Source organism: Sorex araneus, chromosome 1 (genome assembly GCF_027595985.1).
Source record: "Sorex araneus isolate mSorAra2 chromosome 1, mSorAra2.pri, whole genome shotgun sequence".
NCBI lineage: Eukaryota > Metazoa > Chordata > Mammalia > Eulipotyphla > Soricidae > Sorex > Sorex araneus.
The window spans coordinates 39,131,641-39,158,418 of record NC_073302.1 but is presented as its reverse complement, the minus strand read 5'-3'; the positions used below and the strand labels follow the sequence as shown (position 1 = coordinate 39,158,418).

Genomic DNA, 26,778 nt, shown 5'->3' with positions numbered 1-26,778 from the left:
TTTTATCTTTTTATAGTCAAATAGCATTCCAGGGTACCACATAGTATCAGTCATTTATCAATAGCACTTCAATCGCTTTCATATTTTCACTATTATAAATAAATAATAATGCATTTGAGAGTCTCTTGCCCGCACGCCTGGCTGCCTTCCCCGGGGTCTCTCGGAGGGGATGGGCTCCAGCTTCCCTCCCCACCCCGAGCAGAGCTACAGGCGGCCGAAGACCACCAGAACATAGCCACGGCCATGCTCGAGGCCCCTCTCCACACATTTGGACAGGCCTCAAGCATGAAGGTACCGGCAGAGGAACCCAGGTGTGTGTAATCCCATCAACCGCCAACATCCAGAGATTTAAAAGCAAGCTCTCAGAAGCAATATCTTGTAGCCTACTTCTCCCTCTGGGAGAAACTGGCAAGCTTCTGAGAGTTTCCTGCCCACATGGGACAGCCTTGCAAGCTTCCCATAGTGTATTCATATGCTAAATCCAGTAACAAGCTGGATCTCATTCCCCTGACCCTGAAAGAGCCTCCAGTGCAACATTGTTGGGAGGGCAGAGTCGAGAGAGACTTCTAAGATCTCAGGGAAAGGAGGAATTGAGAGGTTACTGAGCCCACCCAACAGAGGGCAAGAGTTTCCAGCACTTTTGTTGTTGCCGCTCTTGAGGCAAGCCATTCTACAGATGTGAGATATTTTGTGGTTTTATTTTGCATTTCTTTGATGATCAGTTATAGTAGGCATGTCAGCTATCTATATTTCCTCTTTAGAGAAGTCTTTATTCCATTTTTCTGCTATTTTAAAAATTGGGTTGCTTGTTTTTTGTTGATGGACTAGAGCGACAGCACAGCGGGAGGGTGTTTGCCTTGTATTCAGCCAACCCGAATTTGATTCCTCCATCCCTCTCGGAGAGCCCGGCAAGCTACCAAGAGTATCTGCCCCGCATGGCAGAGTCTGGCCAGCTATCCGTGGCGTATTCGATATGCCAAAAACAGTGACAACAAGTCTCAGAATGGAGATTTGCTCTGGAAAATCGATGAACAATGGTACGACAGTGCTACAGTGCTAGTGTTTTTTGTTGTTAGCCATGAGTTTTCATTTTCTCTATCCCTTAGACTGAAAATTCAAAAATACCTTTTCTTTACATGTTCTTTCTTACAATGGTTAATATGTGAACTATTAATTGCCTGTTCTCCATTATTTATTATGGAGAAGGTCAAATTTCTTTTTCTAAATTTTTTTGCTCAGGCAGAGCCTGGCAAGCTACCCGTGGCGTACTCGATATGCCAAAAACAGTAATGATAGGTCTCATTCCCCTGACCCTGAAAGAGCCTCCAATCATTGGGAAAAACAGTAAGGAGAGGCTGCTAAAATCTCAGGGCTGGGAAAAATAAAGATGTTACTGGTGCCCGCTTGAGTAAATCAAGGAACAACAGGATAGCAGTGTGTGTGTGTGTGTCTGTGAATTTTTTTTGAGTTAAGTAAATAGGGTTTTAGAAAATTAGGAATGTTTATTTAGCTTGAGACAAGAAAGTACCCTCTATCTACTACCAGCTATTGCTGTTGGAACCAGGTGACATTCCTAATTTATTTTTCTTTTTTGGCCACACTGGCAATGCTCAGACAGAGAAACCTCTGGCTCTGAATCACTCCTGGCAGTGCTCAGGGCACCATATGGGATTCTGGGGATCAAACCTGGGTCAACCGTGTGCAAGGCAAACACCCTACCCACTGTACTATCATTCCAACCCCCCAAATTTGTTTCCCATAGATGCTGAAGACCATGAGGGGCTATACCTATCAATTCTTGGAAGGCCAATTGATGCTAGGAATTAAACCTGAATCTCTGTGCATGCCAGCCTTAAGCTGGCTCCTCAGCTTGCAGGTTTCTTTTTCTTTTTTTTTTTTAAGGCATGCTCTTTTTTTTATTTTTTTATTTTTTTAAAAAATTTTATCACCATGTGGAAAGTTACAGAGTTCTCAGGTTTATGTCTCAGTTATACCATATTCAAACACCATCCCTTCACCAGTGCCCATATTCCACCACCAAAATCCCCGGTATGCCCCCCGCCCCCCCACCCAACTGTATAACTGATGAATTTCACTTTATTTTCTCTTCACCTTGATTACGTTCCATATTTCAACACAAAACTCACTATTGTTGTAGGAGTTATATCTCCAAACAAGATAACCCTAATAAGGAGGCATTTGATAATTAGTTTTCCATTCAAAGATTGTATGTTTTCAGGTTTTAGAAAAGGTTGCGCAGCTGCATAAGCGGCCGCGCGGCTCAGATGTGTCCCAGTCCCAAATCCTGGAGCCGTGTTAGTTGCTGCTCAGTGTCGCCAGGGCTCCATCTGGAGAAGGTGTGCTGGCGGCACCTCCTCCTTCCGGCCCCCCGGTGTTGCTGGCCCCGATTCGGGTCCGGAGCATTGTCTGGGCCACGTTGCTCACCAGAATGCCTGCCGCTTCTCTGTGGATTGTGGCATCAAGATGGCGCCGAGGGTGGATCGAGGGCGTGACTTCTGGCAGCTGGGACCACTTGGAGTTTTGGGCTGGCGCCGCCCCACTCCAGTGGGTTTTGGGCTGGCGCCGCCCCACTCCAGTGAGCTTGCAGGTTTCTTAATGAGGCAAGTAGTCACTGTTGAGAATATAGGAAGGCTGATACACGTAGACAAATAGACCTTTGATGATAATGGGTATTGATGCTTGAATCTTGCTCAAATAGACCAAATAGACTTATCCACTTGAGTGCCATACCCAGTTCTTATATATTATTGGTAATTGTCATAATATCTGACACAAAATGGTCACATGATATATAAACTCAACAAGTAAGACTTGCTGAGTTAATGAGTCATAGAATTCTCTTCAACATGATATTACTGTGGAGTTTTACTTCTGACATTTCTCTTTCCTATAACTCAGTTTTGCTAATTTATAAAGAAGGTGGGAAAACTTCTTGAATTTCTTTATGTTCATGGATATAGCAAAGTTGCAAATAATCAAAACCAGCCAGATGTTTATATTTGTATATGTACTTTTATTTATTAATCACTTATATTTTCTATATATTTAGTCAAACTTTTCCATTTTTTTCTGATAGATTATTTTCTCTCAGGGGAGACAGAACTAAAATGCATTACTGGTTTGTTTAACTTGGAACATTAATCACACAAAATCACAATTTCTTGATTTCTTTTATTTTCTGTCCTTCTGTCCTTCCTTTTCTGTATAATCCTCCCTTGATTTATTTTATTTTCTGTCCTCCTCTAAAGGAAGAAGAAGGACTCCTCTCTCTCTAGCACTGGGATCAAGGTTGATCTAGGCATCCCCCTTTACTACAATTCCTTATCGGGTATTCTGTATACCACAGATAAGTGAAAATCATCCTATATTTGTATTTCTTCTGGGTGACTTCACTCAGCATGATATCTTCCAGTTCTAACCAGGTTGCAGCAAATTGCATGACTTCATCGTTCTTGCAGCTGCATAGTATTCTATTGTGTAAATATCCCACATCTTCATAATTCATCAGTTGTTGAACAACTATATTCCATATTGGTTCCTTTAGTATTCAGTGCAGCAATGAATAAGGATGTACCTGTATCTTTTTGAGAGACTGCATTTTTTTTTATTGTTGAATCACTGCGAGATACAGTTACAAAGCTTTCATGATTGAGATTCAGTCATACAATGATTGAACACCCATTTCTCCACCAGTGAACATTCTCCACGACCAATGTCCACAGTATCCCTCCTGCCACTCCACTCCACCTCCTGCCTATATGGCAGACAATTTCCTTCTTACTTTCTCTCTCTACCTTGGGGCATTGTGGTTTGTAATACAGATTCTAAGAGGCCATCATGTTTGATCCTTTATCTACTTTAAGCACACATCTCCCATGCCAAGCGATCTCTCCAACCATCATTGACTTAGTGATCCCTTCTCTATTCCAGCTGCCTTCTCATCCAGCTCATGAGGCAGGCTTCCAACCATGGAACAATATTCCTGGCCCTTGTGTCTACTATCCTTGGATGTCAGCTTCATATTATGTTATTTTATATTCCACAAATGAGTGCTGTCATTCTATGTCTGTCCCTCTCTTTCTGACTAATTTCACTTATCATGATACCCTCCATGTCTATACACTTACAAGTAAATTTCATGACTTCATTTTTCCTAACAACTGCATAGTATTCCACTGTGTACATGTACCAAAATTTCTTTAACCAGTCGTCTGTTCTCAGGTACTCAGGTTATTTCCAGATTCTGGCTATTGTACACAGTGCTGCAATGAACACACAAGTGCAGATATTTTTTCTACTGTGCTTTTTTGAACCCTCAGGATATATTCCCAGAAATGGTATTGCTGCTTCATATGGAAGCTCAATTTCTAATTTTTTGAGGAATGCCCATATTGTTGGAGCAATAGCACAGTGGGTAGGGCATTTGCCTTGCACGTGGCCGACCTAGGTTTGATTCCTCCATCCCTCTCTGAGAGCCCAGCAAGCTACTGAGAGTATCCTGCCCGCATGGCAGAGTCTGGCAAGCTACCCATGGCATATTCAATATGCCAAAACAGTACCAACAAGTCTCACAATCGAGACATTACTGGTGCCCACTCGAGAAAATCGATGAACAATGGGATGACTGTGCTAAAATAGTTTTACATGATATTGTCAAAGAACTTCTGCCTTGTATTAATCAAGGAATAAAATTAACTGAAGGAATAAAATCTACTCCAGCAACCTATCCTTTCAAACTGCTCTTTTTTGAGAGGTTGGGAGAATAGTTGGGGATAGGCTGCATGCCAAGTGGTACTCAGGGGCACTGGAAATCAAATCCAGGCTCCTTGCATGCAAAGCATGTGTTCCTTTCCTTTGAGCTATCTATATGGCCCATTAATCATATTTTTTAATGAACTCAAGGGTAATTAGGAACACAAAAGTGGAAGGTAAGAATGAATATGTGGGGGCCACTGATATAACTCAATGGTAGAACACTAGCCTTGCATGTGTTATTGTAATTTATTAAAAAAAACAGAATATTGTATTTATTAAAAAAAAACAGAATAACTGACCCCAGAGGAAACAAATTATATTTTATGGAATAAAAAATAACTTTCATGGTGAGAGTCCAATCTTCACAGAATTGTGAACTCTTTGAGAATAAGACATTATCTTTTTTCATTTGATTATTTCATTTGTTGTGCAAGAGATTTATAATGAGGAAACACTGCCTGTTTATTGACTAGTTGATGAGGGCAAAAGTCTTTAAGGAAATAGTCCTGCTAATAAATGAAAAAGAAACTTTGATTTTAAAAAAATGCCATGCACAATAGAAAACAAATTGTCTAATGTTGCGTTTTCGGCAGATTTGAGTGTTGGGGTAAAATCTCAAATAATAATGATGGGTCTGGTGTCAAAATATTGAATGTAATCAAAATAGCGAGAGAGTAACGTGGAAACCATCTGCACACAGGTAGGGGGAGGATGTGGGATGGGGGGTATATTGGGGTTTTTGGTGGTGGAAAATGTGCACTGGTGTAAGGACAGGTGTTTCATCATTGTATGACCAAGACTTAAACCTGAAAGCTTTGTAACTGTCTCACGGTGATTCAATAAATAAAATAAATGAATAAATAATTTTTTAAAAATAAAAAAATAAAATGTAACCAAAATTGCCATGCACTATTTACAATAGCTAGAATCTGGAAGCAACCTCAGACAACCCAAGAACAAATGACTGGATTAAAAACAAAAAACAAACAAAAAAAACCTATGGTATATCTACACAATGGAATACTACACAGCCACCAAGAAAAGTGAAGTTATGAAATTTGCTTATAAATGGCTGGACATGGAGAGTATCATGCTGGGTGAAATGAGTCAGAAGGAGAGGGATTGACATAGAATGATTGCACTCATTTGTGGAATATTTTTTTTAAAGTATGAAACTAGTACCCAAGGACAGTAGAATCAAGGGCTTGGAGAACTGGTCCACAGTTGGTCCAAGTTGGCAGGTGGGTTGGGGTTGAGGGCAGTTAGGATAGAGAAGGGACCACTGTGACAATGTATGACAATGGTAGTTGAAACAATCACTCTGGACAAGAACTGAGTGCTGAAAGGTAAAGGAATATACATGATAAGGTTTCAGGATTACAAACCATGCCCAAAATGAAGGAGACAGGAGGCAGGGAGAGAAGGGGAGAATGGGAGAAGGGGGAAGGGGAAGAAGGAGAGAAGGGGAGAAAGAGAGAGAGGGAAAAGGGGAAAGGGGGAGAGGTAGAGGGGAGATGGAAAGGGGAGAGGGAGAATGGGGAGAGACAGAGAGAGAGAGATGAGATGAGAGACAAGAGATAAAGAGTGAAAAAACTGCTCCATGAATTGGTCCGTGCTAGGAAAGCTGCCTCAAGTGGAGAAGGCAATTGGGATAGAGAAGGAACCACTATGACAAAGTTTGTTGGAAATGATCACTCTGGATAAGAACTGAGTGTTACTGTTTAAATAGCCAGAATCTGGAAAAAACCCGAGTGCCCAAGAACAGATGACTGGTTAAAGAAACTTTGGTACATCTATACAATGGAATACTATGCAGCTGTTAGAAAAGATGAAGTCATGAACTTTGCATATAAGTGGATCAACATGGAAAGTTTCATGCTAAGTGAAATGAGTCAGAAAGAGAGGGACAGAAATAGAAAGATTGCATTCATCTGTGGAATATAAAATAACCGAGTAGAAGACTAACACCCAAGAATAGAATATATAATACAAGGAGGTTGGCTCCATGGCTTGGAAGCTGGTCTCACATGCTGGGGGAAAGGCATCCCGGATAGAGAAGGGAACACCAAGTAAAATGTGGTTGGGGACCCCGCACAAGAAGAGAGAAGCATGCTGAAAGTAGACTAGAGACTGAACACGATGGCCACTCAATACCCCTACACTTAGTTTTCAATTTTGTCTTATTTCTTTGCTGTTTTTCTCCTCCATGTCCTTCTATCCTAATATCAAGATTGATATTGGGGCAGGAGCAATAGTACAGCAGGTAGGGCACTTGCCTTGCACACGGCTAACCCAGGTTCTTCCTGTGGCACCCTCGTATAGTCCCCCAAACCCGCTAGGAGTGATTCCCAAGCAACACCTGCTGTAGCTCAAAAGTTAAAAAATTTTTAACTTTTGACGTATTTTAACATATTTTAGCTTTTAATTTATTTCTAAAACACGCATTTATGGAATTTGATTTAAAATATACCCCTACCGCAACCAGAGCAATAGTACAGCGATTAGGACGTGGCTGTCCCGGGTTTGGTCCCCAGCACCCCAGAGGGTCTCCCTAAGCCCCTTCAAAGTGATCCGTGAACACAGATCTGGAACAGCTCCTCCTGAGCACAGCTAAATGCAGCTCAAAAACCGAGAAGAAAAAAAAATTTCATCTCTTCCTGGCTAACTCTTCTTGGGGCTCCACTAGAATTTTTTTTCTTTTTCATTTTGGGCCACACCTGGCGATGCTCAGGGCTGACTCCTGGCTCTGCACTCAGGAATCACTCCTGGCGGTGCTCAGGGAATCCTATGGGATGCCGGAGATCAAACCCGGGTCAGCTGCATGCAAGGCAAATGCCCTCTGCGCTGTCCAGCCCCAAGAGGTCCCCTTTTAATTGGAACTTTGTCTATAAGGTGAGATTATTTGTAAATTTAATTTTGTATTTGTGTGTGTGTGTGTGCCTGCATGTGCATGTGTATGTGTGCACACGCCACACCCCGCGGTGCTCAGGGGTTACTCCTGGCTTTACACTTAGAAATTACTTCCGGCAGTGTTCAGGGGACCTAGGGATTGAACCAGTGTTGGCCACATGTAAGGCAAATGCCTTATGCATTGTATTATCACTCTAGCCCCTGATTATTTGTAACCTTAACAAGAAATAATAATAATAATAATAATTATTATTATTATTATTATTAAGCTGGGGCGATAGTACAGCGGGTAGGGCATTTGCCTTGTACATGGCTGACCCGGGTTCGATTCCTCCGCCCCTCTCGGAGAGCCCGGCAAGCTACCAAGAATATCCTGCCTGCACAGCAGAGCCTGGCAAGCTCCTCGTGGCATATTCGATATGCCAAAAACAGTCACAAGTCTCACAAAAAATTTTAAAGTTGAGATTATCTGGAATAATCTTGGGTATGCAGAGAGTCTCTTGCCCGCATGCCTAGCTGTCTTCCCCGGGGCCCCTCGGAGGGGATGAGCTCCAGCTCCCCACCCCAAGCAGAGCTCCCGGCAGCCGAAGACCACTGGAACCTAGCTACAGTCATGCTCGAGGCCTCTCTCCACATGTTCGGACAGGCCTCATGCATGAAGGTACCAGCAGAGGAACCCAGGTGTGTGTAATCCCATCAACGGCCAACATCCAGAGAGAGACTTAAAAGCAAGCTCCCAGAAGAGAGCGGCCACTTTGCAGCTGTTCGATATCTTGTAGCCTACTTCTTCCTCTGGGAGAAACTGGCAATCTTCTGAGAGTTTCCTGCCCACATGGGACAGCCTTGCAAGCTTCCCATGGTGTATTCATATGCTAAATCCAGTAACAGGCTGGATCTCATTCCCCTGACCCTGAAAGAGCTTCCAGTGTGACATCGTTGGGAGGGCCGAGTTGAGATAGACTTCTAAGATCTCTGGGAAAGGACGAAATGAGGGGATACTGAGCCCGCCTGAGAAATCAGTGATTAACGGGATTTCGTGATCGTGAATCTTGGGTAGGAAAATAATATCATTTTGATTTTAAGTTTTGCCTCCAGGTTAATTCTCTTTATTCAATTGGAGGGAAATATGTACCTCGTCCTCTTTGGTATCTAAACAGGCTTTTCCAGTCTTGATGACCCCGATGTCTCTTTATTTCTTTTCATTTCTGTTCACTCATTGGTCAGTTTTTTTCTCTAGTGCAATTATTAATTTTATTTGTTTTTGTTTTTGTTTTTTTTTTTGCTTTTTGGGTCACACCCGGCGATGCACAGGGGTTACTCCTGGCTTTACACTCAGGAATTACTCCCGGCGGTGCTCAGGGGACCATATGGGATGCTGGGAATCGAACCTGGGTCAGCCGCGTGCAAGGCAAACGCCCTACCCACTGTGCTATTGCTCCAGCCCCGCAATTATTAATTTTAATACCTGTCAAAGGCAACCTCATACATGAATTTCTAATTTTTTATCTTTTACTTCTCTCAGAGCTAATGACTTTGTTGTCACATGTTTGTCTTTCAGTTTTTATCAGATTTTTACTGTTAGCCTGGCTACTACCTTTTATGCCAATTTCTTTACCACCCACCCATTTCCAATTGTTAAGTCAATATAACACATTTTAGATGTTATTTGAGCAGCAACCTAATGGAGCACTGTTATGGAATGATTGAGTTTGTTTCAAATCTGGCTCAAATCCTGACTCCACTAGTTAGTAGGTACATGACTTTAGATAAAATATTTTTCACTTTTAACATCAAGGTTCTAACCTATTAGTAAAAGAAATGCTATAAATATTGAATTAATATTGAATTAAAAGATTTTATAAAGTTTTTAGCAGATACTTATTTTTAAATTAAGTACATTTATTTAACTTTTGATATATTTAACTTTTGTTAATAAAATTATGTTTTATTTAAATTATATGTATTATCTCCCTTCAAAATCCTAAGGCTGACTCCTGCTGGACTTTCTTTTTGGCCCTGTTTACTAAATCCCAGAGCCTATGAACTTCCCTGCTCTTTAGGAAAAGAGAGAAGCTTTGTCAATATAACACTCCAAAGGTAGAACTGAACTAGCACATGCCTGTGTGATAAAATGTTAATTCTTTTTGTTTGTTTGTTTGTTTGTTTGTTTGCTTGCTTCTAGATTTTCCTGATTTTAGCCTGCATGTGCATTATCCTAGCAATCGGACATGGCACTTGGGAGACCCTAAAAGGCTACCAATTCCAAGGTTTTCTGCCATGGCAAAGATATGTCTCTTCATCAGCAGTTTCTGCTATGCTCATCTTCTGGTCCTATTTCATTATTCTCAACACCATGGTGCCCATTTCCCTCTACGTGAGGTAGGTTTCTTTGATCACCTTGGGTTATGAATAAGGAAAAGGCATCACACTTTTTGCATATTCCTCAATAAAATATGAACATTTAGAAAGTACAGGCTGTGTATTCTTTGATTTCATAGGGTCAGATATGTAAAACACTTTGAAAACTATCAAGAGATTATGTAAATGCTTTCTATATTTAAGTTTTATGCTAGCTACTATGTAGATTATATAGATAGATTGTAGAATTATCCTTGCTCTCAAAATAGAAGAGAATATAATGTAAGAGACTAAATAATACATACAGATACATGAAACCATTAGAAGACATGCATACAAATTTGGTTATGCCAAAGCCCACACCAGGAAACCCTTCAATAAATGAAGAGCTTATAAGACAGATTCAGATATTCACACAAATCAGTTAATTAGAACTCAGAATGCACTTTTCAAAAACAATCTGGCATATGGTTGACAGGTGTAATTTTAACTTGAATTTTGGTTGCTAAAATTTAGAAAATAGAAGGATGTTTCAAAATTTTAAATACGTAATTTGAAATACTGCATTCTGCTCTGGTTCTGTTTGATTCTGATTCTGTTGTGTCCACCAAACCTTTACACATGAATACACTGTCACTTCTTTCCAGGTTTTTTTCCTTGCTGTTTGGGTCACACCTGGCGATGCACCTGGCTCTGGCTCGTGCACTCAGTAGTTACTCCTGGTGGTGCTCAGGGGACTATATGGGATGCTGGGAATCGAACTCGGTTCAGTTACATGCAAGACAAACACCCTACCTGCTGTGTTATCACTCCAGCCCCTCTTTCCAGGTTTTTTAACCCTTGTACTGTGGTATTCCAACCTGAAAGTTTCCTTATGTAACAAAATTATCTTATTAGTCAATAGATATAAAGTATCTGCTATGCACCAAGTCCTACATTAGAAACATAAATAAATGAGACTAATAGCCAAGGACAGAAAAACAAAACAAAACAAGCCAGGAGGACTGGTCCAGATTGGAAGCTTGCCTTATGTATGTGGGGTGGGAGAGAGGGCAATTAGGATAGAGAAGGGGCCAACATACAATAATAGTTGGAAATGGTCACTCTGGACAAGAATTGAGTGCTAAAAGTAGATGAAGGTATGAAGATATCTTTCAGTATCTGTATTTTAAACTATAATGCCCAAAAGTAGGAGAGAGAGAGAGAGAGAGAGAGAGAGAGAGAGAGAGAATGCTTGCCATAGAGGCAGGTAGGTGCAGGGGGCAGGGGTGGGAGGGTAACTGGGGACATTGGTGGTAAGAAATGTATACTGGTGAAGGGAGGGTGTTGGGACATTATATGACTGAAAAACCCAATCATGAACAACTTTGTGACTGTATCTCACAATGGTTCAATTAAAAAATTAATTAATTAAGATATTCAAAATTTTTAAAAAAGAAAAGAAAGAAGCATGAATAAGATAGGTATTTGTCTAGAGAAGCTTGAAAAATAACTAATGACACAGCAAGTTTAATAATTATGTTACAATATGAAAATTATATAATATGTATTTGCATGCTATGGGAGTCCTGTCTGGAGAATAGTTCCCTCTGGAAAATGACATTATAATCACTTTGATGAAAAGGGTAGACAAGATGAAAATAGAAACCAAGATTCCAAATCGAAAGATTAGCATGTATAACAATTTGAAAATTTTTAGATGTGAACTGATAATAGTGAGTAGTTAGATTAAGGTACTAGATAGTAATTTAGGGTAAAATCCAGAGAGATTGCAAGTCCAAGCAGTTTGGATTTTATCCTCAAAGGCAGCAAAGATATGCTTATTTTGGTGAAAGAAAGAATGTATTTAAATTTTTTTAATTTGGAAAGATTGTTAAGGTGGTAAGTATGGGAAAGGAAGGGAGTGGTTAAGACAACATTTGAAGACCAGCATAGTCAATATTTTGAGCCTACGCACCTCTACCCTCTCTCTCCTCAAACAAACAAACAAAAATTCATGTCACTCAGTACAATACAGCTGGCTCAGATAGGGATTACTTACAAATCTAAACCAACATTCTGTGACCATTCTTTTGTCCATGGCTTGGTACTGATCCACAGGCATGGAAAGGTTGAAATCACTAGTCTACCAACTATAATGTGTTATTTTAGACAAAAGAAAAGTAAGAAAGAGACAAGAAGGGAAATTCAGATAAAATGGGGAATAAAGGAAAGTGGTGAAAACTGGAGGGGAAGAAAGAGGCTATCCCATAGGCAGGCTGACTGTCTGGAGATTTACGAGTCAAATTCTATAAGCTATTTCTGATTTCCACGGCTCTCCTGCTTCTGTAATAAAGAAATACTGACTGCTTCAAATTCCTTTCTATTCCCCACTGTATTTGTATGACAGTATAATCTTTTAATTAAGTTAAGGCAGCCATTTATAAAGTTTCATAAAATTAAACTTTTATAAACTTTTTAAAAGTCAGCTCTTGGGCTGGAGCGGTAGAACAGTGGATAGGGCATTTGCCTTGCCTGTGGCCAACCCAGGTTCAACCCCCAGAATCCCATTTGGTCCCCCAAGCACCCCCAGGAGTAATTCTGAGTGCAGAGCCAGGTGTGACCCAAAAAAGCCAAAAAAGAAAGAAAAAAGTTAGCTCGTAATTACTTTCAACACTGTAGAAATTTAAAACATTCCCCATATGAATTTTGGCAAAAGAAAAGAGTAAAAGGAGATATGCCTCAACAAATTTAATCTAGTATATTTGGATCTAAATGATGAAATTTGTGATAATAGATAAACTCAGAATTACAATGTGTTGACCTCGAGGAAGTTACTCTGATTTTTAGATGCAGGGCCTTGCTATCACAGAAATGATAAGAAGGAAATCAGGATGATGTATTTACTTGTCCTTTTCTTGCTTTCTTCTTAGTGTTGAGATAATAAGATTGGGTAACAGTTACTATATCAACTGGGATCGGAAAATGTATTGTGTGCCAAAGAATATACCAGCACGGGCTCGTACGACCACCCTTAATGAGGAGCTAGGCCAAGTTCAATATATATTCTCCGACAAGACAGGAACCCTGACTCAGAACATCATGGTTTTCTCCAAGTGTTCTATTAATGGGATATCATATGGTATGCATGCCTTCCTCCTAGGGAAATTCCACTAGAACTTTTGTGCATATTGTTTTCAAGGATAATCTAAGTCTACATCTATACAACTCTGAAATTAATATTTCTCTTTTATTTACATAAGCTTCTATATTTACTAAGATCACCCTTCAGTCTAATTGAATATTTGTTTTACAACTTATAATCGCAATTCTTTAGACACTGGAAATACCAAGGTGTTTAAGACTTAATCTCTGTCTTCAAGGAATTCCCATTATCAGAAATATCAGTTCACTCTTCTTAAATCAAGTGGAGACCACAAATCAATGAAGATGCTGATCTAACTCCCCCTCGGAACAATAAACAGACTTTGAAGACGGCTTCAAAGAATAGTCAGAATTTGATCAGTGCTTCCTACACTCAAATTATTCATCTATGTCATAGCTTAACCATGCACTTGTTTTTGTGATAGTGTTATATTCTGATGGTCTGAACATTCATGCCCAGATGCTAAGGAACAAAAGGAGGTGATCATATCTAGAGGATATGCAGTATTTCATGAGTGATGAAAAACTTTCAAACTAGAGAAATATGTTAGTTATACAACATAGTAAAGACATTAAATACCCCTGCACTCTATATTTTTAACACATTGAGCACAGATTGCAATGTCACACATGTGTTAAATGGTGAGTTTTATGTTGTGTAAATGTATTTTTTAATAAATTAAAAATCATTTTAGTGGCTGGAGAGATAGTACAGCTGGTAGGGCACTTGCTTTGCATATGGCCAACTTGGGTTCAATCCCCAGTACCTCATATGGTTTCCAGAGCCCCACCGGTAGTGATCCCTAAGTGCAGAGCCAGGAGTAAGCCCTGAGCACTACTGACTGTGGCCCAAGAACCAAAAATAAATAATTTCTTTTTAAATGTTTAAATATAGATAACTCTAATATTTATTTTCCCCTGACAACCAAGTTTTTCCTATGTATAAACTATGAAAGTTGATTTTCAGAGGATTTCAATTGAATGAGGATCTTAATTCTCTGACTTGCTGTGAAACTGTCCCAGGTGCTTCTGAGTTTGGCATCAGTCATCCATCCCTATTCTGTCCCTTCCACTCCTGCAGTACCGTCTGCTGCACTATCTTTTTTGTTTGTTTGTTTGTTTTGTTTTGGAGGTGGGGACATTGGGCTACATCCAGTGATGCTCAGGGTTAGTCCTGGCTCTACACTCAGGAATTGCTCCTGGTGATGCTCAGGAGACCATGTGGGGTGCTGGGGATCAAACCCGGGTCAACCACATGGCAAGGCAAATGCCCTACGTACTGTACTATCTCTCTGGCCCAGCTGCTGCACTGTCTTTATCCCCTAAACATTTAACACACTTTTCATATTTCTTCTAGGTAAATTTTCTGATTGTAGGGATTTTCTGAAGTCTCTGTAGATCCATGACTAACCCCTGGTATTGTCATTTCAAGGGAAAAAGTTAGGGCCTAACTTTACTCTTGACTTAGGGAAAGGAGCAGACTGGAGCCATTGAGGGCTTAGGGAATTTTTGAGTCTGCTTGACTACAAATCTAGTTTGATAGAATCAAAAGGGGGAAAGCCTCCTTTAAATTACTATATGACCCAGTGATTACTTATTTATTTAAATTTGGATTTCAATGGTGTTGCTCAGGGGTTACTCCCTGGCTCTGTGTTTGGTGATCACTCCCAGAAGTGCATGGAGAGCCAGGTGGTACTGAGGCCTCCCACGTGTGTTGAACCATTTCTCCAGACCCTGTTCCTAAATTTCTACCAAAATAATTGAAAACACAGATTCAAGTTGCCAGTGTTCATTGCAGCATTTCAGAATAGCCCAGTCTGTAACCCACTGGCAGAGCGCTTGCCTTACATGTGTGAGGTCCCTGAATTCTACCCATGGCAACACCAAAACAAAACAGAACAAAAACATATAAACAGAGGAGTCCAAATGTAGAAATGACTCATGTACCTTATCGGCAGATAAATGATAAAACAACTTTTATCTTATGGTATTACTTATATCAGACAATATCACTGTTATACGAAGTAATGAAGCTTTTTGACCCAGGCCACAACATGGATAAATAGTGAAAACATTTTACTAATTGAAATAAACTAGACATAAAAGAAATAACGATTCAACTTACATAAAATATCTAGACTAGACAAATTCAGACAAAAAAGTAATTAGACACCAAGGGGTGGGGATAGGGAGAAATTAAATATTTCTGCCTAGGATGCTGAAAAAGTTGCAGAAATATAAAATGATAATAGTTTCACAATACTGTCAGTGTAATTAATGCCACTGAACTGTATACTGAAAAATGATTAAAATTTGAGCAGCAGAGTGATAGTACAGTGGTTAGGACATTATCTTGCATGCAGCTGACCCAGGTTGAATCCCTGGCCGCCATGTGGTCCCCCAAGCCATCAGGAGTGATCCCTGAGCACAGAGCCAGGAGTGAACCCTTATGACTGCTGGGTGTGGCCAGAAAAAAGATTAAAATGAGAAATTTTAGGTATATGTTTGTAATTGTATTTTTTTAAGTTTAACTCTTCTTTAAGACCCATTCCACTGCTCTGTCTCTTAACCAACAGGTGCTGACAAGGATGAAGTGACGAATACTTATGAGGTGAGTGATTACACCCCTTAGTGAGATGCTTGCAGAAACTGGTGAGACCATAGCTACACAGAAGGATTTTTAATACAAATTGAGACTCCTTAGTGTCTGTAATATTAAAGCTCTTACTAGTTTCATAATCTCAGAAATTTATTTATAAATGACAATGTTTAATTTTAGAGGATTTGGATTTGTGCTTTAAAATAAATATATCTATTGATCTTTCTGTTTTAAAAAATATGTGGGGAGTCTTGAGATGACTGAGCAGCAAAAAGCTCCTGTCTTTTAAGCATTGAGTTGTAAGTTTAGTCCCCAGTTCAACCCACATGTGTCAAGTACCATCCCTGCCACTTTGCTCTCTGGCACTCCCCCATAGTTAATTATAAAATAGCTCACTATCAGAAAAAATTCTCAGTAGAGTATGAAATCTGGGGCCGGAGCGATAGCACAGCATGTAGGGAGTTTGCCTTGCACGCGGCCGACCCGGGTTCAATCCCCGGCATCCCATATGGTCCCCCAAGCACTGCCAGGAGCAATTCCTGAGTACAAAGCCAGGAGTAACCCCTGAGCATCGCTGGGTGTGACCCAAAAAGCAAAAAAAAAAAAAAAGAGTATGAAATCTTCATGCACAGCCAGAGGTATGTGAGCACTGCAACTGAAGTGTGTGATCCCCAGCAACCACCACACCTAAAAGGTTTGCAAGCACCATAGCCAGGATTTCAAACCCTGAATGCATACATGTGCAAGCCTCTTGAAGGGTCCAGTCCCTGGAAAACACCAAACCATGTGACTCCTGACATGCAGCATCACAACCAAGAGTATGTACCACAGCCAAGCATGTGTCTGATCCCTGGTCATTTCAATAACAGAAGAAGGGTAGGGGGAAATCACCATCACCATCATCATTGTCATCATCATTCTTGGGTTATGGATGAGGCTCAGTGATAGAGCACATGTATTACATGCATGATGCCCTAGGTTCAGTCTCCTTGCATCACAAACAAAACAAACAACAACAAATGTCCCACACTACTTCTCCCACTCCTCCCCCCTCACCCCACCACCTAAAAACCAAAGCAGGAAGGAAGGGAGAGAAAGAAAGAGGGAGGGATGAATAAAAATAGATAGCTCACTAAAAAAATTCCAAACAGCATACAGATCTGTGAGGAAGAAAGTTCAAATAATTTGATCCTGTGACCAGGGATATAGTACAGGGTTAGGCCTCCAAGGCCATACCCAGTGGTCCTCAGGGACTACCAGGTGACTTTCAAATCCATATATCCAAGGAACCATTCAACGCTCCCTCCCCAGTCATCACCAAGGCAAAAAAATAATATAAAATTTTTTAGAGCTAGGAATGTGGATCAGTAGTACCTCACATGTCTTAGGCCCTGGGTTTGAACCCCAGCACACAATACATACATGCATATACATAGATACTATTTATAGCTGTATCACAGCATCTCAAAGAATTCTCCCAATTGTCACCTCTATTCTCCATTCTGAACCCACTTCCTCTCATCTGATATCTCAAATGCGATTTCTATCCTTTTGGCTCGTAACTGGACTTGCTTTTATACTTTGTTTAATTGATTGTTTGGCTTTCAACTTTAGTTATCTACAAGAATATTCTTACTGTCCATTCAGGACTAAATTTGAAAATATAAATTTATTCTTAAATCCTTCTCATTCACTGCTCATAATCCTGGCATGTCAATTCAGGCCCACAGTGTTTTCAAACCACCTCTTTGTATTTATGAAGAAATCGATTATGTTAGCAGATCAAGAAAACGTTTAAAATTAAGTCTGTGAACAACAGGAATATTCTGAATCCTCCTTGTTATAAAGCTTTACTTCTATATTGCAAATACTGCAAATTGCTGGTCTCCCTGAGGGTTTTAAAAGAGTAAGACAACATGGTGATATATTTTACCTATGAGTAAAATATAGGTTTTACTTTCCCAGCTCCCAGAGGCTAGCCAGAGATAAGACTTTTTCCAGAAACTGTTTACTAATAAGGAACAATAAGGATCCTCAGGTTTGACTATCATGAATTTGAAGGAAAGACTCAAAAATATTCAGTGATCATTCAGCATAGTTGGGGAAGAAAGTGGGCAACGGGCTAATTGTACTTCCTGACTTGTCTTCTGTGGAGCTACCAAGGCCATTTATCTTGCGTAACTTTTCCCATACTCCTAAGAGTTCTCTTCACATTCTAGATATTTTTTGTTTTGTCCTATTCTAAGTATTGATAAGTTTCTTCTCCCTTACATATTACAGAAAACAGAAAAGATCAACTTCTCCTTCAGCAGACTAGCTGATCCTAATTTTTCTTTTCATGACAAGAGTTTGGCAGAAGCCATACAACAGAAAGATCGCCATGTGTGCTTGTTTTTCCTCTCACTGTCATTGTGTCATACTGTGATGGTAGAAGAGGAAGTGGAAGGTAAGGAGGGGCCTAGATCTCATGGAATGAAACTATGTCCTAGCTTAGGCTGTTTGGAAGAGGGGGTGGTTTGGTGTCATTTGTAATGGTTGATCTAAGAAGGAATACTTCAATAGGAAGTATTCCTCAGCAATGAAATGAATATTCAGTGTAAGTAGTGAGCTTCCATTCATTAGAGATATTAAGATAAAAAACAATCTTTATGGCCTGAAGATTCAGTCATTGGTACTCTCTAAAGAGCTTCAATTTCTTCTTTTCTTTTTTGTTATTATTTTTTCATTTGTGTGTCTGTCTGTCTGTCTGTGGTGTTGGGATCATTCCCAGCACCTCCCACTTACAAGGGAGCTTTTGATATTAGTATGTTCTGTCACAAAGTACACCTGAATTGTACCCTAGATCAACCTACAATTTGATGAGACTTCCTGAAAAATGAGTTGTCATTCTTTTGTCATTTAACAATTTAAAGGTATCCACATAAATCTTAATTTTTTTAGTGTGTAATTCATAAATATGTCTTTTTCAAAACAATGATAAATGACTGTTTGTTAGGATTATTCTTCCATTCACCGGGGCTCCTCAGATGGAGCGGGTGTCCCCTCTCCTCCCACTCCAGATGAACCCAGTGGCCACAAACTTTCCAAAGAAAAACCCAGGTATGCGAGAATGGGCTCTGAACATGCCAGGCCACATGGCAGCAGAGACAGTTAGTCCCTTCCCATCTCCCCACCCCTTTGGGGTCCTGGCTGTCATGCCCACAAACTGACTCCAGGCCATATTTAAGTGTGCCACTGACCTTGATCCAGAGACTCACAAATGAATCTTAAAATGGGTTACCTCCCTGTAGTAATTTCTCTGGACCCCAATCATTTACATAATTAGAATCCCAGGCATGCACGACCTCTTTTGTAGCTGCACAACCTCTCATGTTATTCACAATGAGCAATAGAAAAATAAATTATCTAGAATCTGTCTGAGGCAGGCAGGCTTGAATGGTGGTGGGAAAATTCGAAATAATGGTGTTGGGAAGGTGTCATGGTGGTGGGATTGGTGTTGATATATTGAATGTAGTCCTTTCTCCCTGCTCTGTGAAGTAGAATTTTGCACGAGGGAGATGGTGGTCCAATCCCGTTTGGAATTTTGGGACAACAGCGACATCAGTCAGGCAAAACCTTCTATTGAATATGATGTGGTCAATTTCATTGAACTGTCTACTGGGAGACTCCCATGTCCAACGTTTAGATTTGACCTTCTGGAACTGTGAGTTACCATGGATGGTCCTGGTCGACATGATGAACTCAGACAGTATCTCACCCTGTTCGTTCCATTCTAGTCCATGGGACCCAATGTGAAGTTCTTCAGGCGACCTTTTTGGTCCTATCTTGGCATTAAAATCACCAACAATGATCTTATAGAAGGTGTGGTCTTCTTTATAGAACTTCTCCAGCTCTATGTAGAACTTCTCAATTTCTTCTTCATCGTAGTTGGATGTTGGTGTGTAGACAACAAAGATAGAAACTGCTGGCAGTGAGCCACATTTTCAAGCATAATCATCTGATTTGGGTTGTTAGGCATTCCCGAATGAATCAATGCGCATGGCCAAGTTTGTGTTGACAAGGACACCACCAATTCCTCTGTTGTCACATGTTCCGAGGAAGAGTTCTTCTCCGGTGTCGAAAATGTCATGATGTTTGCTTGATCATTGTGAGATTGTAACCCAAACATAAAAGCTTGTAACTACTCACAGTGATTCAATAAAATTTAAAAAAAAAAAGAAAATGGCGCGATGTGATTGATACCTTCTCATTTCAGTCAGACCAACGATATCGTACTTGATCTTCTGCACTTGCACCATTAGGTCCTTGATGGATGCTTCTGATGCCAGCGTACATGCATTTAAAGTACAGACAGTCATTTTAGTCTTCCTTCATTTTGGCAGTCTAGTTCGTCCCTGAGATTTTATCAGTCTCTCCTTGCTCATTCTTCTTAATACTGCCATATTGGGGGCTCTTTCAGTGTCAGGCAAAAGAGGTCCATTGTTGTTATTGTTTTTGGCATATAGAATGCGCCATGGGTAGCTTGCCAGGTTCTACTGCGCGGATGGGGTACTCTCGGCAGCTTGCTGGGCCCTCCGAGAGGGATGGAGGCTTTTAGGGTGACCTCCAATCAACCATACTGGTGTTCCCATGGTTCAGACCATATTTGCAGCCCATCAAATATGGTGCAAAAATTATGGAAAATGGGTATTAAGTGTTCTGTGCTGTGTCGCGCGGCTGCACAGCATCCTGGGGCGTGGTGGTGGCTGGATAGTGGAGGTAGAGGAGGTCTGCTGGTGAGGTACTTATCTGGCTCCGGAAGGGTAGGTCATCTGGGTTTGATCCCTGGGGCAGGGTGCCAGAGACTGTAGGAATTTCCCCATCCCATTGAGCCTGGAGTACAAGGTTGCAAAGTTCTGCTTTATCTGGTTCTGTGGACTTCACTCAGAAGAGAACTGTCAGAATGACCACCAACTGGGAGCTCTTTGGCACTATTGTGGCAGCGTGGGAAGATGCCATTGTTGACAACATCAATGAGGAATACGATCGACTGGTTCAGCACCTCTATGATTGCATGAAAAATGCTGAGAGTGAGAAAACCACAAACAGACGTCTGTCTTCAGAAACTCTCGAGCTCATTCGCCAATGTGGTTTGGCACAAGCCTCAGGCAACCACAAGCTAACGTCTGAGCTCACAAAGCTGTGCAGAGAAGTGATAAAGGAAAACCTCGGAGAGAAGAGCAGCAGTGTTGGCCAATGCGGCAGAAGCTGGGAAAAGTATCCGCAATGCTCACCTGTCCTTCGCCAACTACAAGACCAAGATGACTGCCCTCTGACATCCTGATGGATCTATCACATCTTCCAGAAGGGCAATGGAGAGGATTATTCACGACTTCTACTCGGATCTCTTCAACAGCCACATCCACCTGCCCACATACCAAATTCCGAAGGATGGATATGTTGTTCCCAATGTCCTCCCTTCCAAAATCCGACACGCCATTTCGTCGGTAAAGACACATACAGCACCTGGTCCAGACAAGGTCAGAACCAAACACCTGAAGAGTCTGCCACCAGTACTCGTCAATACGCTGGCTTGGCTCTTCACACACTACCTGTCCAAATGCAAGGTTCCGTCCCAATAGAAAACCAGCAGGACCGTTCTGTTTTACAATAAGGGAGACATCCACTACATCAGCAACTATCGCCCAATCTGCCTGTTATCCGTCGTCTACAAATTTTTCACTCAAATCATCCTGAATAGAATAGGCAGAACACTAGACAAAGGACAACCATGTGAGCAAGCCGGATTCCGAAAAGGATTCAGCACGATCAACCATATCCACACGATGACCAAACTCATTGAAGTTTCACGAGTGTTCAAGATGCCACTCTGTCTAATGTTCATCAATTTAAAGAAGACCTTCGATTCTATTGAGATTGAAGCAGTCATCGAAGCCCTAGCCAAACAGAGTGTTCAAACTCAGTACATTAAGATCCTCTGTGAGCTGTATTACGGATTCACCACCAGGATCTCACCATTCTACAAGGAAGTGATCATTGACATAAAGAGAGGAGTTCGGCAGGGTGATACCATTTCACCGAAACTCTTCAGTGCCACCCTCAGAACATCATGCAACGGCTGGAATGGGAAGGAATGGGAGTGAAGATAGATGGTCGGCAACTACACTGCCTCCACTTCGCTGATGACATCATTCTCATAACACCAAAAGTTAGCCAACTGGCACAAATGCTGGCCGACTTCGAACGTGAGTGTGGAAAGGTCAGGCTGCAGCTGAATCTTAGCAAAACAATGTCTGAAAAACCAACTAGTCCCTGGGGCTGGAGCAATAGCACAGCGGGTAGGGCGTTTGCCTTGCACGCGGTCGACCCGGGTTCAATTCCCAGCATCCCATATGGTCCCCTGAGCACAGCCAGGAGTAATTCCTGAGTACAGAGCCAGGAGTAACCCCTGTGCATCACCGGGTGTGACCGAAAAAGCAAAAAAAAAAAAAAAAACAACTAGTCCCTGATGTTCCATTTGCTCTCAATGGAACGAATATCTCTGAATGCAGCAGCTATGTGTATCTGGGTCGAGAACTCAGCATGAGGAATGACTTGGCACCAGAACTGCGCAGGAGAAAGAGAGCAGTATGGAACGCCTTCAAGAGTGTCAAAGAAGTGGTTAAGAGGACAAAGAACCTCCAGCTCTGGGCACATGTTTTCAATGCCACCATTCTTCTTACACTAACAAACGCCTCAGAGACCTGGGCCCTACGAAAACAGGATGAAAACGCTATTCGGGTATCCCAAAGAGGAATCGAAAGAGCTATGCTAGGAGTTTCACATTTCACTCAAGTGAGAGAAGGAATCCGGAGTTCCAACCTCTGTTGACAGTCAAGAATCAGGGATGCTGTCTCGTTTGTCAAGGCATCAAAAGTCAGATGGGCTAGACACGTAATGCAATTCAGAGACGACCGCTGGACTAGAGCTGTTACCAACTGGATTCCACGGGACCTCAAAAGACCGCGTGGCTGCCCACCAACGAGATGGTCAGACTTCTTCGTCAAAACCCTGAATGAATGATTTAAGGCTCTTCCTGTTCCTGGAGCAAGCAGATATCATTGGGCTACACTAGCACGCAACAGGGACAAATGGAGACATTACTGGTGCCTGCTCGAGCAAATCAAGGATCAACGGGATGACAAGTGATACAAGAAGTGATATTGAATGTAATTAATGTGAACAACCTAATGAAAATAAAATTTTAAAAAATGATTATTCTTCCCTTAAAAAACAAGAATTTAGCCAATTAGATCAAATGCTTTAAATTCAATATTCTCTTAATATCAGTAATAAAATGTATTTTTATTACTCTTTACAGTTTTACAAATTAATGTCATTTACATTATCTCCCACAATCTTCAAAACAGTCCTCTGAGGAAAACTGAACAAAAAGGTGATCCTAGTTTTATAAGAAGGAAACTGAAACTAGAAGAGATAAAATAACTTTCCTAAATCAAGGTGAGAAGAAGAGAATAAGAAGTCGTGAGTGAACAAGCATCAGGGTTTCAGTTATTCCACTGATATGAGTGAAACCTCCAGAAGAAAACTAATCTAAAATGCACCTCAGATTGCTGTGATCATCTAAAAGAGAATCCCAGAAATATATTTAGTAATACTAGACCAAAAGATCATTTCAATAGAATGAGTCATTTAGCATCCCCAGGTGAAAATTTCAAATGTGAGAGTATTCATTTATTAATAGACTTTATTTGTTAAATCATCAATCTCATTATCTTACTGCAGTATTATCTTAAAATATTACCATTCCTATCAAGAGTGGTTTACATAGGAACACCTGTTTCAGATTCACTCTGTTTCCAGCCCTCCTCCCAGATTTTTGTGATTCTGGATTTAATATGTTGGCTACAGGCCATGACCTATATTTAAACAACCTCTTGAGCTTGAAGTTGAAGAGTAACTGCTTATGTTTTATTTTGTGTGTGTGTACTTTGCATATGCCATGTATCTCTTTTAACACTGACTCGGGCCTATGAAATGAGTTGAAAACATTGGAAAGGAAAGTAAGACCTGTGAGAAGTTTCGAAGTGAGATGCCTCCTGGGCTCCATCTTTATATAAGCCACTTGTAGAACAGTCACCTCTGTATGGACAGTCACCCTGTTCTCTCCTTCCAGATAAGCTGGTATACCAAGCTCAATCCCCAGATGAAGGTGCTCTGGTCTCTGCTGCCAGGAACTTTGGCTTTGTGTTCCGTTCCCGCACCCATGATTCAATCACAGTAGTCGAAATGGGGGAAACTAAAGTGTACCAACTGCTGGCTATTTTGGACTTCAACAATGTGCGCAAAAGGATGTCTGTTATTGGTGGGTGCGCCTACCGGTCAGTCTTCTCTTGTTACTTGGCTTTCATATATATTAACAAGTTAACTTTCTCTTTTATTTGCACAAAAATATTTTATTCAACCACAAGTTGTCTCACAAGTACCATCATATAAATTTGCAGCCATTTCTACTACTTCTCTCACATACTCTATGGTTTGGTTTTGTTTTTTTCCTCATGCGTATATGAGACTTATTATACTAGGACTCTTTTTTAAGCATTTCAGGGTAGTGACTACTTAGAATCCCCCCAAAGCTGAGATAAAAACAGAGAATAAATCCATAAAGTCTGAACTTGGAATAAAATATGGGAGCAGACAATTAAGGGTGATTTATACTCTCAGTTTGGGCTTCCTTCTGCAGAGGGAAGAAGCTATTCTTCATGCTCCTTACTAGGTTTAGTTAGTCATTGGTCTGGGATTTGACTTGAGAAACTAAGTATGATTCAAGTCAGAGTCTTCTTTCCATGAAATAAAACCCATGGAAGAATTGCTTCCACAGGTTACTTTATACTCTCACCAGACCTCATGACATGACTTATTAGTACTTAGCCCTCCATAAGTATCAAAAAAAAATGTCATAGGAACAGCCTCTGCCATCCCTCAATTAACTAGACATGTTCTTATATTGATAAGTTTCTATGGTTATTTTGTTTAATTTGTTTATTCCTAGTAAGAACACCTGAAAATCGGGTAATGTTGTTTTGCAAGGGTGCAGACACCATCATCTGTCAGCTGCTCCATCCGTCCTGTAAATTCCTCAGAGATGTGACCATTGGACATTTAGATGTAAGCATTTAAGTTTCAGAAAAGGGAAGCTGTGGATGATTCTGGATATGTGACCACATATATGGCTCTATGTCAGTACATTTCTTTATGAATGTATGTTGGTGTCTGTGTCTCTTGAACTAATGAAACAATAAAAACATTTGGGGGGCTAGAGTGATAGCACAGCGGGTAGGGCATTTGCCTTGCATGCGGCCGACCCGGGTTCAAATCCCAGCATCCCATATGGTCCCCTGAGCACCGCCAGGAATAATTCCTGAGTGCAGAGCCAGGAGTAACCCCTGTGCATGGCCAGGTGTGACCCAAAAAGCAAAAAAAAAAAAACAACTGGATGTGCTCTGGGAAGATTGCTCAAGTGGTAGAGTCCTGTGTTTGATGCCTGGCAGCATATGGCCTCGAAAGTACTCCTGAAAATGGTCCTAGTGAGTGAGCCCAGAGCCTCACTGGCCTAAGCACCAGCAGATGTGATCCTTAGTTTTTAAATTACTGTATTCTATAGGATTCTCTCTGATGGTAGTGCTGACTTTTGTGTCAAGGAATTGCATGGCCCAGGATATCATGGACATGATATGAATCATGTCTATGGAAGCACTTATGACAGTAGTAGAAATGGCTGTAAGTCCCCTGGGGAGCTTCAGCACATGCTTTGCATGCAGGAACCTCAGGTTCAATCTCTGGAACCTCATGGTCTCAGAGCACTGAACTAGAAAGTAGCCCATAAGCACCACCAGTTGTAGCTCCCAAACACAAACTGCAACAACAAAGAATAATTCTCTTTATGACTTTCATTATCATATCAACCAAATGAACACCAAGGATAAAATTAAAAGCCTATCTTCAACCATCTAACAATATCACTCATTATCAAAGAACCACTCCCCATTTACCACCGATTAGTTCACTTCATGGAGACCCATACATTGCATGTGATACAGGGACACCTCCTCTTCCTTGATTTACACACTGATTTGTAGTTAGCCCCTGAAACGACTAATTTGTCAAGCACTAATAGAGAGCCCCCAGGCTGTCTTACCTCAAGGAAACCAGGGTTTTGATCTGAGGATTCACCAAAAAATAAATTCAACTCCAATGTCTATAGCCTAGTCTGTAGATAACCCAGAACTGTAATTAATCTTACTGTTTACACAGTAATCTTACTGTGTAATAAGATTATCTAGGATTCTATAACAATGGGGATGAGTATGAAGCTTAATTAAAGAGCTTTGTGAACCCTGAAGAATGTCTAGCCAGTGTGAATTCCAGTTACCCCTACCCCACCCCCAACTGATCCTCCTCCAACCCTTTTCAGTGCCTCAGTTCATTATTTAGAGTAAGTATTGTATGGCTTTATTTATATGAGAGCTAGGAGAATCTAGGAAGATGACTCTTAAGGGCTGAGGTTGATCTCAGCACCCTGTGGTCCACTGAGTACCACAGGGAGCAACTTCTAAGCATTGAGTCTTGAATAGCCTGGAGAAATCCCTGAACACCAATGGATATGGCCTCCAAACCAATAAAAGAGATACTACCTCACACAGAGAGTATTTTGGCAATTGCCTCATTAATACTGTTGCCTCCACCTGAACCAACCAGCTAGATAATACATAATGTGCCCATTTGTTTATTTGTGTTATATTTGAAATGCCCATACATAATGTGCCCATTTGTTTATTCGTGTATATTGAAATGCCCCATTGGATATTGGAAGGAAGGAAGCAAGGAAGGAAGGAAGGAAGGAAGGAAGGAAGGAAGGAAGGAAGGAAGGAAGGACGGAAGGAAAGAAATAAATCATCAAAACATATGCTTATAAAGTAGTAATACCATTG

At 40.8% G+C, this 26,778-nt stretch overlaps 1 protein-coding gene across 1 annotated transcript in view; it reads left to right on the top strand.

Moving 5' to 3' along the window:
* Positions 1-26,778, top strand: part of LOC101541298 (phospholipid-transporting ATPase FetA-like) — a 62,533-nt gene that overhangs the window by 21,724 nt on the left and 14,031 nt on the right. Inside the window, exons 10-15 of the mRNA XM_004600397.2 lie at positions 9,869-10,065; positions 12,957-13,165; positions 15,765-15,799; positions 18,068-18,233; positions 23,964-24,152; positions 24,840-24,955. Coding sequence (XP_004600454.2) covers positions 9,869-10,065; positions 12,957-13,165; positions 15,765-15,799; positions 18,068-18,233; positions 23,964-24,152; positions 24,840-24,955 — 912 coding nt within the window. The remainder of the gene's footprint in view (positions 1-9,868; positions 10,066-12,956; positions 13,166-15,764; positions 15,800-18,067; positions 18,234-23,963; positions 24,153-24,839; positions 24,956-26,778) is intronic.